General features: G+C 32.9%; 1 protein-coding gene across 1 annotated transcript; it reads right to left on the reverse strand.

The window, feature by feature from the left end:
• Positions 1–12,773: 12,773 nt before the first annotated feature.
• LOC128986756 (uncharacterized) lies at positions 12,774–15,659 on the reverse strand. Its single transcript, XM_054407271.1, has 2 exons — positions 15,493–15,659; positions 12,774–15,139 (listed from the first exon to the last, which is right to left on the reverse strand). The coding sequence occupies exons 1-2, from the start codon at positions 15,582–15,584 to the stop codon at positions 13,015–13,017; spliced, it is 2,217 nt and encodes a 738-aa protein (XP_054263246.1). The 5' UTR covers positions 15,585–15,659; the 3' UTR covers positions 12,774–13,014.
• Between the last annotated feature and the right edge of the window lie 668 nt (positions 15,660–16,327).

Genomic DNA, 16,327 nt, shown 5'->3' on the forward strand with positions numbered 1-16,327 from the left:
TCCCCACAAAATGTTTGACCGTTTTTTGTGGCAAACTTTACTAATACCCAGTCATTAGTTTTCTTACATTTTCAGGGTTGACTACTGTTGACTTCTGTTTCTTTTTCATATTCTTCCTCCCTTTGCATTTGAGACCACGATCTTCAATATCACTTGACTCGTCGCTTTTGAAGTTATTCCATCTCTATCTTCCATCTTCTTCTTTTTTAGCGAATTTCCCTATAAGGAAGTAGCTATTGCCGTAGGTGGCACGGTAAGACCTAGGCCCGGGCCCGATTTACTTTTTCATTTTGATGTCCCCAGAGGCTAAAAACACCATTCGTTCAAATTTGTATATGTGTATTAAACCCCGTATCTGAATTTATTTACAGAAAGAAAGCGGACCGCTAATCCTATCACTACTGCTCTCTGCTTCCGTGGTGAGTTACGCAAGGATCTAACAGTTGTCCACACAGCTTTTGACAAATTCTGCTTAAAGCTGTATGGAGTTGCAGGTGAAATATTGTTGGAGCAGCAACCTTTGATAAATTTGTAGGTTTTGCCTTTGCTCTCTGAAGTATTTTTATATTGCGTTCATAAATATTTTTTGCGCAGCTCTTTCTTTATCCGTCAGTTTTTTATTTTTTATTCTGCCTGATCTCTACAATACGTTTTCTGCCCCATTTCCAAATATTCATTAGGATTGGCAGCTTTCTGTTTTTCTCTCATCTTTTCATTCTTGACGCACTTGTAAATTTCAAAGAATCCACTAAGAACAACCTCGGTGAAAATTTAAATAAGCTAGGTTTATGCTTCATTGAGCCGTTTCCTTATGGCTCAACAAAGGCTAACATAAAATTTTGAATTATACCAGTTCCCACACAACACAAGAATATCCTTGGAATGTCCTGGGGATATCCCAGTGGGATATGGGGGATATCCTCTGTATATCCCGCAATGTCCTCAGGACTCCCTATGTCCGCCCAAATCCTGATCCTGGGATATCCCATATCCTTATAAACATTCCCAAATTTAATTGAATATGTTTTGGATACCCAAATAAGTAAAAAAAGCATCCAGAGTTATCCCATACTATAATATTCTGTCACAGCATTACTAGAGGACTACCACAAAAATATCCATGGACGATGCAGCAAACAAGCAGACTAAGTGAAACTCTGGTTGCTAGAGATTATTGAGCGGAGCGAAGCGAAGCGAGCGAAGCTCTTATACTACACTCCTGCTTTTGTTTTTTTAGTTGGAACATACTAACATATGAATACAAAATCTATCCAACTGGTTTATCTGTACAAAAAATAAAGATGAGTTTAAACCCAAATATCTCGTTTAATTTTGTTTGTTTTAACAAATTTTGTTGTATGGAAAAATCATTTTTAAATAGCTTTATACATTTAAACAAAACTATTCATGTAAGCTTTAAGAAAACAAATTATTAGCGGTTTGTTTTTTTAATTACATTTTTGACATCATTCAGTAAAAATTATACCCAATTACTATTGAACAAGTTCTTCTAACATTATCTTTCTAATATCATCTTATAAAAATAAACAAATGATTCCTTTCCTTTGATATGTGAAATGGAGAAATTGTGAAATAGTGTGATATGGAGAAATAACACTTTAATCATTTAAATACAAATTTACGTTACTTCAATTCAAAATTGTGAGTACAAAATTGATGCAACTCATATGGACATTTTATAAGGCGTGAAAACAGTTTTGTTATTTTCTAAATGGAAAGCATACAAAGTAGTTTTTTTTTTTACTTTTGTTTTTTTTTTCATAAAAGAGCACATTTATCTTATTACCTTAACATTAATTGGTTTATTTTTTATGATGTGAGCTAATCTTGTATGTATTTATAGTTAATAAGCTATTAATATCTTAGCTACATTTTGTATGATTATATGCCAAGAAACACTCATAAATAATTACCGATAGGAAAGTTTCTGTGAGGAAGATGTTCTACTAATAACATTAAAAACATAGTAAATGCGAAAAAGATAATATATAATCACGGAAACATGAGCCATTCTGTAAATTTAACGTTTTTCACTGTGGTGGGTAGGGTGTTTTACAATATTTTAATAAAACAAACCTGTTAAAGAAATCTCTGTATTTCACATAAAACATAGAAACATACATTCAAAACCATATGTGATGTGGAAAGCGAAAAGCGACTTCTTGTCAGATATGAAAAATCTTCAGTACGGCCGATATAAGAAATTAAGGTCAAAACAAAAATATCAAAATTCTGGGTTTTATCGCTTGTTATACCTCATTTAACATAGAACAGGACAGTATCGGTTAAAATATCGAATTCAAGATGTTGAAGGTCGAAATAAAATATATAATTTTGTTATCACGGTCTGAGAAAAGGTACCTCTTGTTGCTCAATGTTATTTTGCCATAACAGCAAGAGGTCCCATTTCTAATATTCACTTTTTAAACAGACAATAGTTCAAAAAATGAATTGTCTTGCATTCTAGTGGAAATTTAGAGAACTACAACAAATTTCAGTTTAAGGAGAAGAAAATATCTCACAAATTTTGCGGTCCCGACAAGAGGTACTTTTTCTTATCTTATGGAGAAATAACATACGGCCGCCGAAACGCGATTTTTACGTCTTGCTCCAATAAAACAATTATTTAAATAAAAACTACTTGGAGTTACAACAAAAATTGGTATTGCCTCCAAAGAGGATATTATACGCTTTCTTTTGATACCAAATTTAAATGCAAAAAAAAAAACTATTTTTATGTGTAGGCCTATTTGAAATTTAAAATAAGTTTTTCGCAAAATGACCCTTTTCCATAACAAAATTTCAAAGTCTATAATAAGAAGACTATAATAAAAAAAATCTTGGATGGGACTTATACCAAGTGATTTGGAATTTAATAAGGAAATCAATATAAGTATATGAAACTCAAAATCAAAAATTCCTGACAAGAGGTACCTGTTTGCTTTCCCCATCACATATAAACTTATTAATAAATTGTTGGAATCTTCTTAATACTTCAATACTTTTCAACTTCAAACATCTTCATCTGCTACTTCTTCTGCAGCTTAGTTTTTCCTGAAACACATGCATTGATATTTCATGTTTTTGCTTGGTAAAACCTAAAATTCATGGCTATTGGTCCCAGGTCTAGGTGTTACCATGAGAATTTTTATTTATCCATTAGTGCGATAACCCGAGCCAAAATGATCCAATTTTGATGAAATTTGGCACAACCGTGTAAACCTTCATATTCGAACGAGCTCACGAACCAGCATGATCGGATCATGGGAATGGTGGTTTATGGAGGGTCTTATGGATTGAAAATGGATATGTCTTATTTTGACCTTAAAAATGTAATCTTTGCAATTTATTTCTAAACCATTTTAGATAAAAAGGGATAATTCAGTACAGTAGAACCCCGGTTAACTGAAATAAAGGGGGGAGAACTGTTTCAGATAACCAATTTTTCAGGTAACCCGTCATATGCATAAAAATATCGTATGTATTATCACGCTTAGTGTGTAGGAAAAATGAATTTAATACTTAAAGTACATTTGGGGAATTTGATATACATTTTGATATTGGCAACACTGATTAGTTTTTGTGCTTACCACTCACAATACCTTTCCCCCACCCCTCCCTGACCCTCTGGTAGAGACAAAAAGTCATAAAACTAAAAGGCAGCTACTGGAGAAAAATCCAAGATGTAATAGAGAAGGGAATACTTACGCAGCTTCTCACCACTTTTCCACCACTTTTTTAACTGGAAGCTCAATTTGTGAGTTAGTGGCTTCCTTAAAATGAGCACGTACAATATCTAAACAAAAAACAAACCACTGTAGCCTATCAATTCTAAAATTATATTACTTAGGCTGTACAAAACATATTTATAAAGGTCCTATAGGTCCCCAGTGAGTTAATTACTTTCAAACCGTACAATTCTGCAAGACCGGATCTGGGTCTTACTTGTCCCTCAAAACCGTATGGGATCTCACTTGTCCCTCAAAACCGTATGGGATCTCACTTGTCCCTCAAAACCGTATGGGATCTCACTTGTCCCTCAAAACCGTATGGGATCTCACTTGTCCCTAAAACCGTATGGGGTCTCAACAGCAATTCCTGTTGGTACAGTTACCCGCTGTTCAAATAAAATAGCATTGCGGAGATAGGCTGTCCGAACCCCCTTAGGTACAGTGGACCGGGGATGTGAGCGTGTATGTCTACTCCTGAACTACCGGGTGTCGCATATTTGGGATGTGATATTGTTTTCGTATATTTCATGTGCTGCAACCCTTTTTACCCATACGCAAACAGCATTTTGAAATGTAAGATCTGAAAAAAAATAATAATAATAAAACATTTTATAAGAAAATAGTTACAAATCTAGTAAAACTGTAATAGGCTAACATAAGAACCGGTGTCGATGTTAAGCTAACTTCTCATTTCCACCAATGTGTAAATCTGGAAAAAATTTCAAATTAATAACACTATAAAGGAACGTTGAGTATATATTCATATTTAAATTGCCATATGATAAATTCAATCTTGATATTTTTACTTTTAATTGCAACAATGTGTGTATGTTACCACAACCACACCACTATTGCTCTCATTTTCAACCACAATTCGCTTAACCCCCTTAGCATGTTTTGCACAAACTGATTCAATAGACATTATGGAGTAAAGTTTGCTTCTCAATCGTAAATATTTTTTGAGAGCAATTCCTCCAAACTTATCTTTTATTCCCTACCTGTTTTTTACAAATTTCTATGTTCTGCCTAATTTTCTTAAACACATCATCACACATGATATGTGTATAGAATTTTTCAGCACCAAAAGTCTTATGGAAGATTTGATTGTGATACTTATACATCAATTTCTTAGATAGTTCTAGAACAATAGGACATATATTAATTAATAGGTTTAAACAAATTTACTTAAATTTTTCCCAAGTGTACCACTACTAACTCGTTTGAAAATATGGTTCTATCAATAAAGGTTGGATTTAAAATTAGTTTTGTTAGTCTACTAGTGTTGTTACAATTTAATTGCATGTTTAATCTATTTCTAATTTTCTCCATGGTTTTACCGAAAAATGAGTTATTTATTAATTTAAACAATTCCTTTTTGAAAGTATTGCTAGCAGCTGTTCTTAATTCTGTATTGTTTTCAATGTATTTCGATAACCCTTTTGACTGACGATACTTCATTGCTCTATGGATTTTTGATAAAATCAATCAATTTTTTAATGTATAATATATTTCTTTAATTTTCCAAAGTAGTTGTCAGTTCAAATTTTCCTTTTGGTTGTTTCTTTTTTTGTGCACTGTCTTTTTTCTGCACTGAAAGGAACATCTGAATGTTTCTTATGTAAATATGAAGCATATTCTAGATCAACTTCCAATATAATACCAGTTTCGTCCGTCTTTTTGTTTGATAAAATGTCATCTATAGTAAGTACTTTATTTCTTCAGTCTTACTGGTTGATAAAATATTATCTTTTAAGTACTTAATTTCTTCATTTGTACACCACTCAAAATCTTTGTATGTTTTACTTTAAGACATTGCGTATCCATATAAATTATTCACGTCAAACTACATTAGAAATGAAGATTTACCATTAAATTTCTCATGATGAGTAATATTTGTTTAAACATACTTATTTTTTGCTTCATTAAATCGTTTTGTTTTGTACACTGTGTAATCCCACCTCTTATGCCTTTTTCTAGCATTAAATAGCTTTCATAATCTAGTATATGATCTAGGGTTATGTTTGTCATTTTAAGACATGCATTCCGAGACAAACCGGGTGCTGTATAACACCAACCTGGATCGAGATTATAATTTGTACTACAAACAGCTCTAAAGTTTTCAAAAACATTAGTTAAAATTAGTACATCGGTAAGCAAATATAAATCGGAATATGATCCTATCGTTTGAATATTAAAAGTATTTCATACATTTCTAGTATGTTCATATTACTGCTGAGGAATATCTGAATTAGTTATTGAACTATATAAAACTGCTGAATTGGAGTTACAGTACATATCGAATTTCAAACTTTGGACATACTTTTTTGCTTAGTGAAATCTATATATATAATAGAGAATCTATATATATAATAGATAAAAAAATAAATAACTGGTAAGTTTAAAGATGTAAAAACCAGCTGTTACCCGCGGGTTTCACCTCGTTTGACTTCAATAAGTATTAATACTATTCAACTATTGATTGGCTAAGTTAAGCTGAAAAAACAAAATAGAATAAAAAATAAGAACAGCTGAGGCATTTTTAACATTAGGCATATGGCAAGTTCCCTTTAAAAAGGAATTACGACCTTGTATTACAATTTATGAAACTAGATAACATGTTGCTCGAAATCGAGCAAAAATGCAACTTGTAGTAAAATAATGAAGAAAAAACATGAACAGCCATACCTCAATCATAAAGTAACTCTAAAGTAATTTATATGACTTATAGGAATGTGATAAATATTAAAAAAATTATGAAAGTAATCTACGGTACAATATCTATATAATTAATACGCTACATGAAACTTTGTCGGTTGAACTCCTCCGCCATTTCTTAACCGATTTTATCCATTGACGTCTCATTGGAAAGAGCGTGTCGCGTAGATTTGCAAACTGGCCTTACATTTTTTTTGAAGTCCCTTGGGCTCTGCCCCAGTGGCTTTGAAAGTTTCCATGTTATCCTTATGGAGAACTTAATTGTTTACATTTTGATCAGCTGTATAATTCAATTGCTGTTATTTATTTTTCAATTCGAAACGCATTGAGTACATTATTTATTTACTATTTGAGTTTGTGTAAACATAACCCCTAAGACGGATGGTATTAGTATGGTTGTATCTTAAATTTGTGTATTTATTGTTGTTTTGTGTTGCTATGACGGATCGTGTTAGCATGATTGTAACTTAAATTTGTGCATGTATCGTTGTTTTGTGTAGCTATAATTTGTTTGTTTGCTGTTTCTTTCTTTTAAATGCCTCCGACGCGACGACAACGAAACATAGGCAGGAGGCGTAATCGTGACAACGACCGCAGCGCGTAAGGCTTTATATATATATATTCCAGAATATATATTCTCTTTGTACTGTATTTTGAAATTGGCTAGTATCTATCTATCTATCTATCTATATATATAATACGTGAAGCCGTTTTTTGTTAACGCAACTCCTCCCTTATTTATCGACCGATTTAATCGTTTAAGGTGTCAAAAGATTCGTCTTAATATGTAGTTTTGCAATAAGGTTTTAGAATTTTTAAATTCCTACTCTTAAGGGCGTGAGACCCTCTCAAAGGTCGGGTTTTCTCCATAAGAAATACACAGAACAAATTTAAAAACAAAAAAACAGCTGTTGATAAGAAGAAACTCATTAGCTTTTTATTGATGTTTGTAATATTCTGTAGGTTAAGACCAAGTTAAACAGTTAATAAGTTTTGTTGGAAGAACATAAAATGCCTCAAGTTCAAAGAAGAAATATTAAACACGGGAGGAGGACACAATTAATAATAAGATATCTTGTGCGTATGAGGAGAGTAGAAAGAGAGTGGCCTGGTCTGTCAGATACCCATCCAGATACACATTCACTTGGTAAGATGAATAAAAATTGCCAGCTCCGCTATGCAACTTACTTTGGAAGTGAAAAAATATACAAAGCTCATAGTGTTGTCACGGTGGGAAAGTAAACTTGCCTAATGTCAGATCAAATGAATGCATGCAAGAAATGTTTACTTCAGACACTGACAGATCGAATTATTTCAAAACATTTAGTAGAAACTATAATAATGCCTTGACTATGATAAGTTCAAGTACCCAGTAAGTTTATCCCAAATCTTGGCGGACCTTATGTTTTTATCGTAAACTTTTGTATTACTCTCTCTACTGCAATTGAGAAAAATCGTAAATGTATTGTTTACTACTATGTTATGTTGTCAGTTCCTCGGGCAAACTTATAAAGGTTTTTTGACTGAATTCACCAACACAATCCAGACATTTCAAGTAAAAAATAATAAGTTTCAAAAACTCATTTGCTATTGAGAGTTTTAGTGGCAATATTAGACCATACATAAGTGAAGGAATTAGTGTTTATGTATTGGACGATCAAGTAGTTACGGTCAAGTTTATTTTTATGATTCAGGAGAGCAAATAATATACGCTGTTCAAAAAGAGAAAATTAAAATTGCTATCCAAATATTATATTTACAAGAGTTATCCAACCTATTTCGACAAATGTATCCATACTTTCAAAACTTTTGGACAGGTATTAAGAGAAACTGCACTGAACAACATGACTCGTGAGAACGTTCTGATATGCGGGGCATATACTGTGACTGACAGACAACACGTTCAATTATATAAACCAACTAACCAACTTTCAATGGTGTTGCTGCTTTAGCCTATTCAAAGCAGATTATGGCTGTCCAGTTGGTAACCCAGAGTTTGTGGGTAAAAAATGGAGCACATGAAATGGTTGATATCACCCCACTTTTCAGGTTACTCTACGGAGAAAATTCGTTTGATTAGAGGGAAGTCTCAAATCAAAGAAATAAAATGACCCAAACTTAAATTACTCAACACAGTCTATCAGTAAGGCAACAGTTTTCTTTAATTCTCAATGCTGGAAAAACTTTGTTGTAACAATATGTTAACTCGAATTGAAACAGATTGTTTAGCATTCATTAGAAGTAATCAGTTAAAACTGAGAGCAAAAATAATGTAGGTGAACCTTTTATGAGGCAAATAGAGATATTTAAAATTAGTTTCTAACAAGTGTTTAAACAACTCTAAGATGTAACTAGAATTGTTCAAATTTAAGCATAACGTTTTCCTCGGAGTTATGTTTCATACTATGCGGCTCATCGAGCCGCACGGGTTCTCTAGTATATTTCTATTCTGTGCTAGGTTTAACTGTTATATCATATTTATCAATATTAAAATTCTGACAGATAAAGTGGGATATAGCTGCTGGAGTTATGCATAAAAACATGTAATAAACTAGGACATATAAATTGTAAATTACGACTGTTATGAACCGCACCTCTGAATCTAATACCTGTTAAATGACGGTGGTCTCCAACCTTGATTTAATCCTGATAAAAGTCAAGTTCACATTACATTTAGTTGATGAATTAAATTGATCTATTTCCTCGACAATCAAATCCTGAATTGGTAATTTCCTATCATAAATTTATTTAATTTATAAAGCCTCTTTCAATTTTTCAACAAACACTCTGGCAGAATCAGGACCTTAATAATGTCAATATATCATTAAGATATGACATGAATTACAGTAAATAAAATTAAAATGCAATTATTCTACAAAAAACAATCTCATAAAGTATTGGGTGCTAAGACATAGACAACAAATACATAACCTCTTAATCGCAATTAGTAAATTAAATCAATAAAAATATGGCGTCGACTCAAAAAGAGCAATTTTTTGCCGAAAGAGAGGAAGAAGATAGTGCAGTCAACCTCCACTCAACAGCTCGATAGGTGGTGAGTAGTTTTGGTTGGATAAGTCCACCGTCAATCGTTTCAAAAATACGAAACGATTGGACATAGAATGACTCAACACTCAACTCAACAGTCAACCATTTCAAAAATAGGGCCCCAGGTGTGAAGTACCATTGTTGAAAAACAAGCTAGAACAAAGGAAGAGAAATGTGCTTGTGGTAGAAGGGTCGATCCAAATGAAATCAACCAATAACAAAATATTTGATTGCTGACATAGTTTATTTAATTTTTATTTGCTTTTTTTCTGTTACTATATACTGTATATCTGAGAGCACAAGACAATATTTTCCAAAATTTTTTCATCAATGCTTTGTCTGCTAGCGGCCATTTTGTGTAAGAAGATTGCGCATTTCACGCGTTTTCAAGGGTTAGCGATTTGAGGGAACCTCCAAACAGGCTTTGCCTTGGAGGCCCTAGATTTTCTCCAGTAAAGTTATTGATCTTATTTGTTTTAATTACAATAGTAAAAATAACAAAACCAAGTAAGTTAGTGTATTTTATATAATTTTTAGTTTTGTTTTATATATTCAGTATCACATTATACAGTGATGGACTTTATTTTTTTTTTTATCGAACTAGATATATATATTTTGTTGTTGTTGTTGATGTAATACACTGTCAGTGACTATTGTAAATATTGTTATATTTTTTGGAGAAAATAAAATATTCTTATTCATATTCTTAATACTTTTTTGTAGCTGAAGATAAGAAACAGCTGATACATGTTGCATGTTGTTGTTAACAATTTGCAAGTGTGTTCAATATGATATGTGTGTTTCTAACGTTATGTGCTTAATCTGTACCATTAATATCAGAGAGTAAAGTGGTGCATGGATTTCATAACCATTATTTGCCTAGAGGCCGGAATATTAAACCACAAGTGGCTTTGCTGCTAGTAAATAAACATAGTCTTACTTTTCAAGTTTCGCATCCACTTCTGCGTGGCAGATTTTCTTTCTTGCAGAGTGACATGTCCAGTCATATCATGACTTATCAAAGTGCAGTATCTGGCACTAGAATAACTTTCAACAAACATAGTCTTACTTTTCAAGTTTTGCATCCACTTCTGCGTGGCAGATTTTCTTTCTTGCAGAGTGACATGTCCAGTCATATCATGACTTATCAAAGTGCAGTGTCTGGCACTAGAATAACTTTCAAATTTTCAGCCTGGGAATAAGAAAAAAGATTTAGGACCAATGTTTCCTTACACACATAATTAATATACAAATGTATTTAAATATTAAATGATAGAAACACCACATTGCATTGATACACATCAACATATTCTATAGCATTACCATAAATGTTCACTAATCATGTTTGTTGTTTGGCTTACTTGAATGGGAAAACTTTAAAATTGAAAAGCAAGTCAAGTGGCTAGCTCTAGGGGCTAATAAAGTAGGCTAATGGACCACAAAAGATAACACTGATTTTGTTTCTTAATTAAACCCTTCTAGGACTATATACCCGCAGGTGGATATATCAGCTAGCATTTTGTGCATAGCGGACGGTAGGCTATATCTGCTTATCTTTTGGGCTCCGCGGAGGGTAGGCGGATACATTTGCCTATCTTTCTGACGGTTATAATCATAGTTGATTGTCTATAGCATCATTAAACTTTGTAAAAACGTCCATTTATTCAATTATATATTTAACCGATTTACACTAGGAATGTGTATTGTATACAATAATGTACCATAATGTTGCCATTTTTACGATATTTAGATTTGTGTTATAAAGAGTTGCAATATGTTTTGCATTTTGTGACCTGACTGCGATCAGGAGACTGTGACATCATATCGTATGATTTCAATAAAGCTCCCGGATTGGCTACAACCCATCACGCCACTTTTCTCTCCACGTTTAACCGCCGATCCAAAAGTTTCCTTGCTCTCCAGTCCTCAAAATTCCAGCAAACCGTAACCATGTAGTCGGCTGGGTTTTATTTAATTCCCCAAATGGTGTTTTTATTTTTAATGATTGCAACCCAAACGTTTCAGTGGCGACGAAGTACGACGACTCAACGCGTGAAAAGTTTTTAAGTGATTTAAGTGACAATCGAAGTGCACCGTAGGAAGGTACGTGTGTTTACTGAAGAATTCGGCCAAGTTAATTTCGAACAGTGAGTGTGAGTGTGAACATTATTGCCGCTTGATGAAAACTTTATTGATAACTTTGGAACTGTATTAAATTTCAAGATGTCGTTCATCGGTGAGATCGGTCCTTTTGATAATTCAGAAGACACGTGGGACTCATTCATCGAACGATTTGAGTTGTTTGTTACATGTAGTCTAATAACCTTTTTTATTTATTAAGATATCAACTTGAAACAAAAATCATCTAATTCTAAATCAAACCATCTACAATTAATGTTATGACCAAAGTTTTTGTATCTTGTAAGCAAATTACTTAAAATTTGACTGAAAAATTAGGTTTCAATTAGAACAAATTGCCGACTTTATAAATTTATTTCCTATGGAAGGGATGAAAACACATCTTCAATATTTTTCCCCATAAGGATGTAACTGGTGCTTACACTTTGTAAAAATTTGAGATCTGTCATTTCCCTCCTTTACGTTTTACGAGCCTTAAAATATTGTCGTTTTAGCAAAAAATCGGTATTTCGGAGTGCTGTATCTCAAAAAGGACTAAACTTAAAAATTTGAAATTTTGTCAAAATATACTTCTAATAGATAATAATTTAAAATATAAAAATTCAACATTGTGTTTTGAGAATTGTAACCGAATTCCCAACTCCATTGATCAAAAGGGTGAAGCCCTTGGAAGCGCAAAATCAATGGTGGGATTCCGGCACAATATTGCTGAGGTGGAGGACCAACAATGACAACACAAGAGCTGGCTGGACACAAATATAAATTTATTCATTCAAAGATATGTCGCTGGGTGAAAATGCAAGTGTTCCAACTCCACTTTCTCAAGTTTTGCAAAAACTTGAAAACAAACTTTGATATTCTGTTGAAATCACATGATTTGCACTATTTACAATTAAATAATTCCACTATATTTATTAGTAACTGTATTCTAGTGAAAATTTACCATGGCAACTTATTATGTGATTTAATATTAAAAAATTATGTGTTTTTAAAGCAATGTTGGAGATAGAACAGTTGTTTTTCATACTACTATGGGTACACCTGTTCTATCTCCAGATATTAAAAATTATTAGCCTACCTAACAGTGACTTCTATGTCAAAATAAGATATTTAGTACAGATCATATTTTTTTGAAATGGTATTTTGTTGATAGGTAAAGTAAGAAAACAAGTTGTTAAAATAAAGAATAATTTTATTATGCCGAAATGAAACAATACAATAGCACGGTACCTAGTAAAAAGAACATTAAAATACAATACAGGCTAGCAAAGGCCTACCGGTAATTAAAAGACAAGGATCTTTTCAAGTCTTAGAATTGACTTATTAATAGTTGGTTAGTCTTAGTCCTTCAAATAACAGCTCAGCTATTCGTAGTGTTCCGAAACAAAGTTTCATAGAATGCTTTGTCTACTGCTGGCATAAACTTCAACATCGACTGCAAGGCTTTTTTCTTCTCTACTTGCAGAATAGGTTTTGAAGTGATAGGGTTGACAGAGGGAAGGCTAGGTCTCGTCTTAGCTTGAGCTTGAGGGCTAGTAGTAGTTTTTTTATTTAGCTGGCGAGGCGATTTTGAAATGTTGTCACGCCCTCTCAGTCCATCTTTTGCAATGTTGCATTTTACTAATTCTTCATTTAAGAAACTTGTTTTATATGTTACATCAAATAATTCGGTATTGGTAACAGTTATTTCTTTAATCTTAGTGTAGGGGATGATGGAATAGTTTAGTGACTTTGAAGCAGATTGAAAATCAAAAAAGTCTGAGGGTTTCATTTGAATTATATTAGTTTTTGTTGAGCTTTTGTTGGCTTTGTTTACCAGGACCCTTACCAATGAAAGGGGACTGAATATCTCTAAAGGTTTTAACCACCTCTCAATTTTGCTATGTATTGCGTCGACTTCTTGGACAACTCCATGACCTGGTTCAGAAAAACGTTGTACAATTTCAATTACTGTAGGGTTTTCCTTTAAAAATGATTTAAGTGCCATGCTCATTATGGAGTTTTTGTTTTGTGGTACGCATGAATCGGACCACAAAACAAACTTTTTGATTTCTCTGTTTTGAGCAAATACATGGTTTAAAATTTTAAAAACCGCACTTGCAAGATGGTTACCAGCTCTACCTGAAATCAACTCATGCCAAACCATACAATATAATTCTATTTGGCCCTTGTATGTTACATGTGCTGTAAGATTGTAGCAATTTAACTTTCTTTTATAAAAAAAGTTTGAAACTTCGGCCTTTGGAAGAGCAAAAACATTTTCCAAGTCAAAAGCTATAAAGCAGGTATTTGAGTCATTTACAGCTTTTATTGACACAGCTCTGTCTTTGTCTCGAACAAGTTTGACTGCATCCTTTTCTGTTTTGTGTAAGTTAAATCTTTCTGTTTCTGCCTGACTCGGTTCCAGATTACATTTAAAAGCTTCACAAGTGTCGCAGCGATCTTTTTTAGGCTTAAAAAACTCTAAATTGAACTCATGGTTAAAAATATGCCTATAGAGTGACTCTTTTACTGGATTTTCTACTGATGCTGAGTAAAGTCGATACATTTCAGCCAGAGATAAATCCCCTTCTAGGTATTCTTTGGTACTATCTTTTCGACAATAATGAGCCTCTATGCGGGGAAACGAGTTAATGTGGTCACGAACCTTTTCCTTCAACTCATCGTCAATATGACTTTTAGTATTTTTACCTTTTAAAGGGGATCGGGCCGTACCTGTTTGAGAATCATACACATTCTGAAAAAAGTAATATATCCTCCTTTGACTTATGTCCAAAGTTTTAAAGAAAAATTCTTTGCACACTCTAACGCGCATATCTTTTTCAGTTCCCAAGTAGTAGAAATAAGAAAACTTCCTATTATTTTCGTGTAATGTACGAGACCTTTGCTTAGTGTGTCTTTCGACAAACTTACTATAAAAATGACTTTTACCTGTATCACTGAGGGACCAGAATTTGTCGTGAATTTGTTTTCTTTCATCAGCACTAACTTGTGTGTCACATTTAAACTTGCATGCTCCTTTGCAATCACCTTGAATCCGTCTAGCTCTGTGAACCTTTCCTTTTCTATCTTCATATTCTTTTCCACTCTGTCTTTTTCTCTTCCTTACTTCCATTTTCCAGTTCTTCCTACAGACGTTTCTTTTTCGGCTCCTAACTTTTTTTCCTTGGTCACACATTTCATCACTCTCACTTCCTGGTGAGTCACTTATTTCCATATCACTATCACTGTTATCAATGTTCGGGGAGTCACTTAGGCCTATTTCCATACCGGTAGCATTAACACTGTTATCAATGCTCAAACTAGCAACAGCCTCTTCATCATTCACTTTGCTTTCACGTTCTGCATTATAGATACTACAGACACCAGAACCATCAACTAAAAGCGTAACTTCTTCACCAACTTGGATATCGTCTATAATGACACAATTATCATTGTGATTTGAATTGGCGGTGTCAGGTAATCCTGGGTCATCTTCAATGTCACTAAAATAAAGAAAATAAATAAAAATAACTGTGTTAAAACTTTAATTAAGCACTACTTTAGTAAACAAGACAGGAAAGCACAAATAAAAAAAACTGAACTTTCAATTTTAACAATAATTATGAATCACAGATTATGACCTCTTAGGCCCTATCGTACAGGTCACAACATTAAATGAATAGATCTAGGCCTAGCCTGTACTCCCAGATAATAACTAAAAGTTTAATAACACATTATTGGTATTGTTTGTGAAGCAAAATAACCTAAAACTTAGGCCTAACCTAAACAAAGTAAAGTCCAGAATATAAGGAATTAAAGAATATTCCTGTAAGTTTAGTAATGTAGGCATTCTTACCTTTCCATGAGGAATTCGTCATTTAATAGGGACATAATATTTTCTTCATCTAGTTTCGACATTATGTTAAATAACAGAAAAGTTACCAACATTTAACTCATAAGAACATAACCCATTCTCGCAATGTCTGCAGAAGGACTGAAGACTGAATTAACTGTATATTTGTATAAACAAACAATAACAATTTATTTGGAAAGCATGTGTTCCAACTCCAGTGAATACTCGATTCCTATTGGTCAGTGCCAAAAGTAGGGATGCATGTGTTCCATCTCTGGAGATAGACCACTAGCATTGTAATTTCTTCTGATTTTTTTGGAAATGGAACAAAGAGTAAACTGAGTTTTACCCATAAACCGGCTGTTTTTTGTTTTTTTTGATGTTTTAACATAGAGAAAGCATTGCAAATAGTTCAAAGTGATATATAACTCAATTTCTCAAAAAAATGGAGATGGAACAGTTGCATTCTCAACCAGCGATGTATATATAAAAGTAACAATAATAAATAACAATAATAAATAAACATTGCCCTAGCCAAGATATAATAATTCAAGTTTTAAAAATATTTAAAAATTTCTTTAATAAAAATACAAATTAATTTAAAATTGAGAATCGAGTTAAGTGACATTAGGCCTAAGTGACATTTTGCAAAAGCATTTAGTATACTAACTCAAACAAATTTAAAACAAATTAGCTTAGGTGGCCACCTTATAAAAATCATTTAAAACAATTAATTTAATGCCTTTAGTCCTAGGCCTACATTAAAATAAATAATTTTTACATTCAAACGAACATGAAAAACATTTACACATATCAACAAATGTGGTCGCCTCGCAAA

Source organism: Macrosteles quadrilineatus, unplaced genomic scaffold (assembly GCF_028750875.1).
Source record: "Macrosteles quadrilineatus isolate MER2022 unplaced genomic scaffold, UCM_ALF_1.0 Scaffold_2__2_contigs__length_208266976, whole genome shotgun sequence".
NCBI lineage: Eukaryota > Metazoa > Arthropoda > Insecta > Hemiptera > Cicadellidae > Macrosteles > Macrosteles quadrilineatus.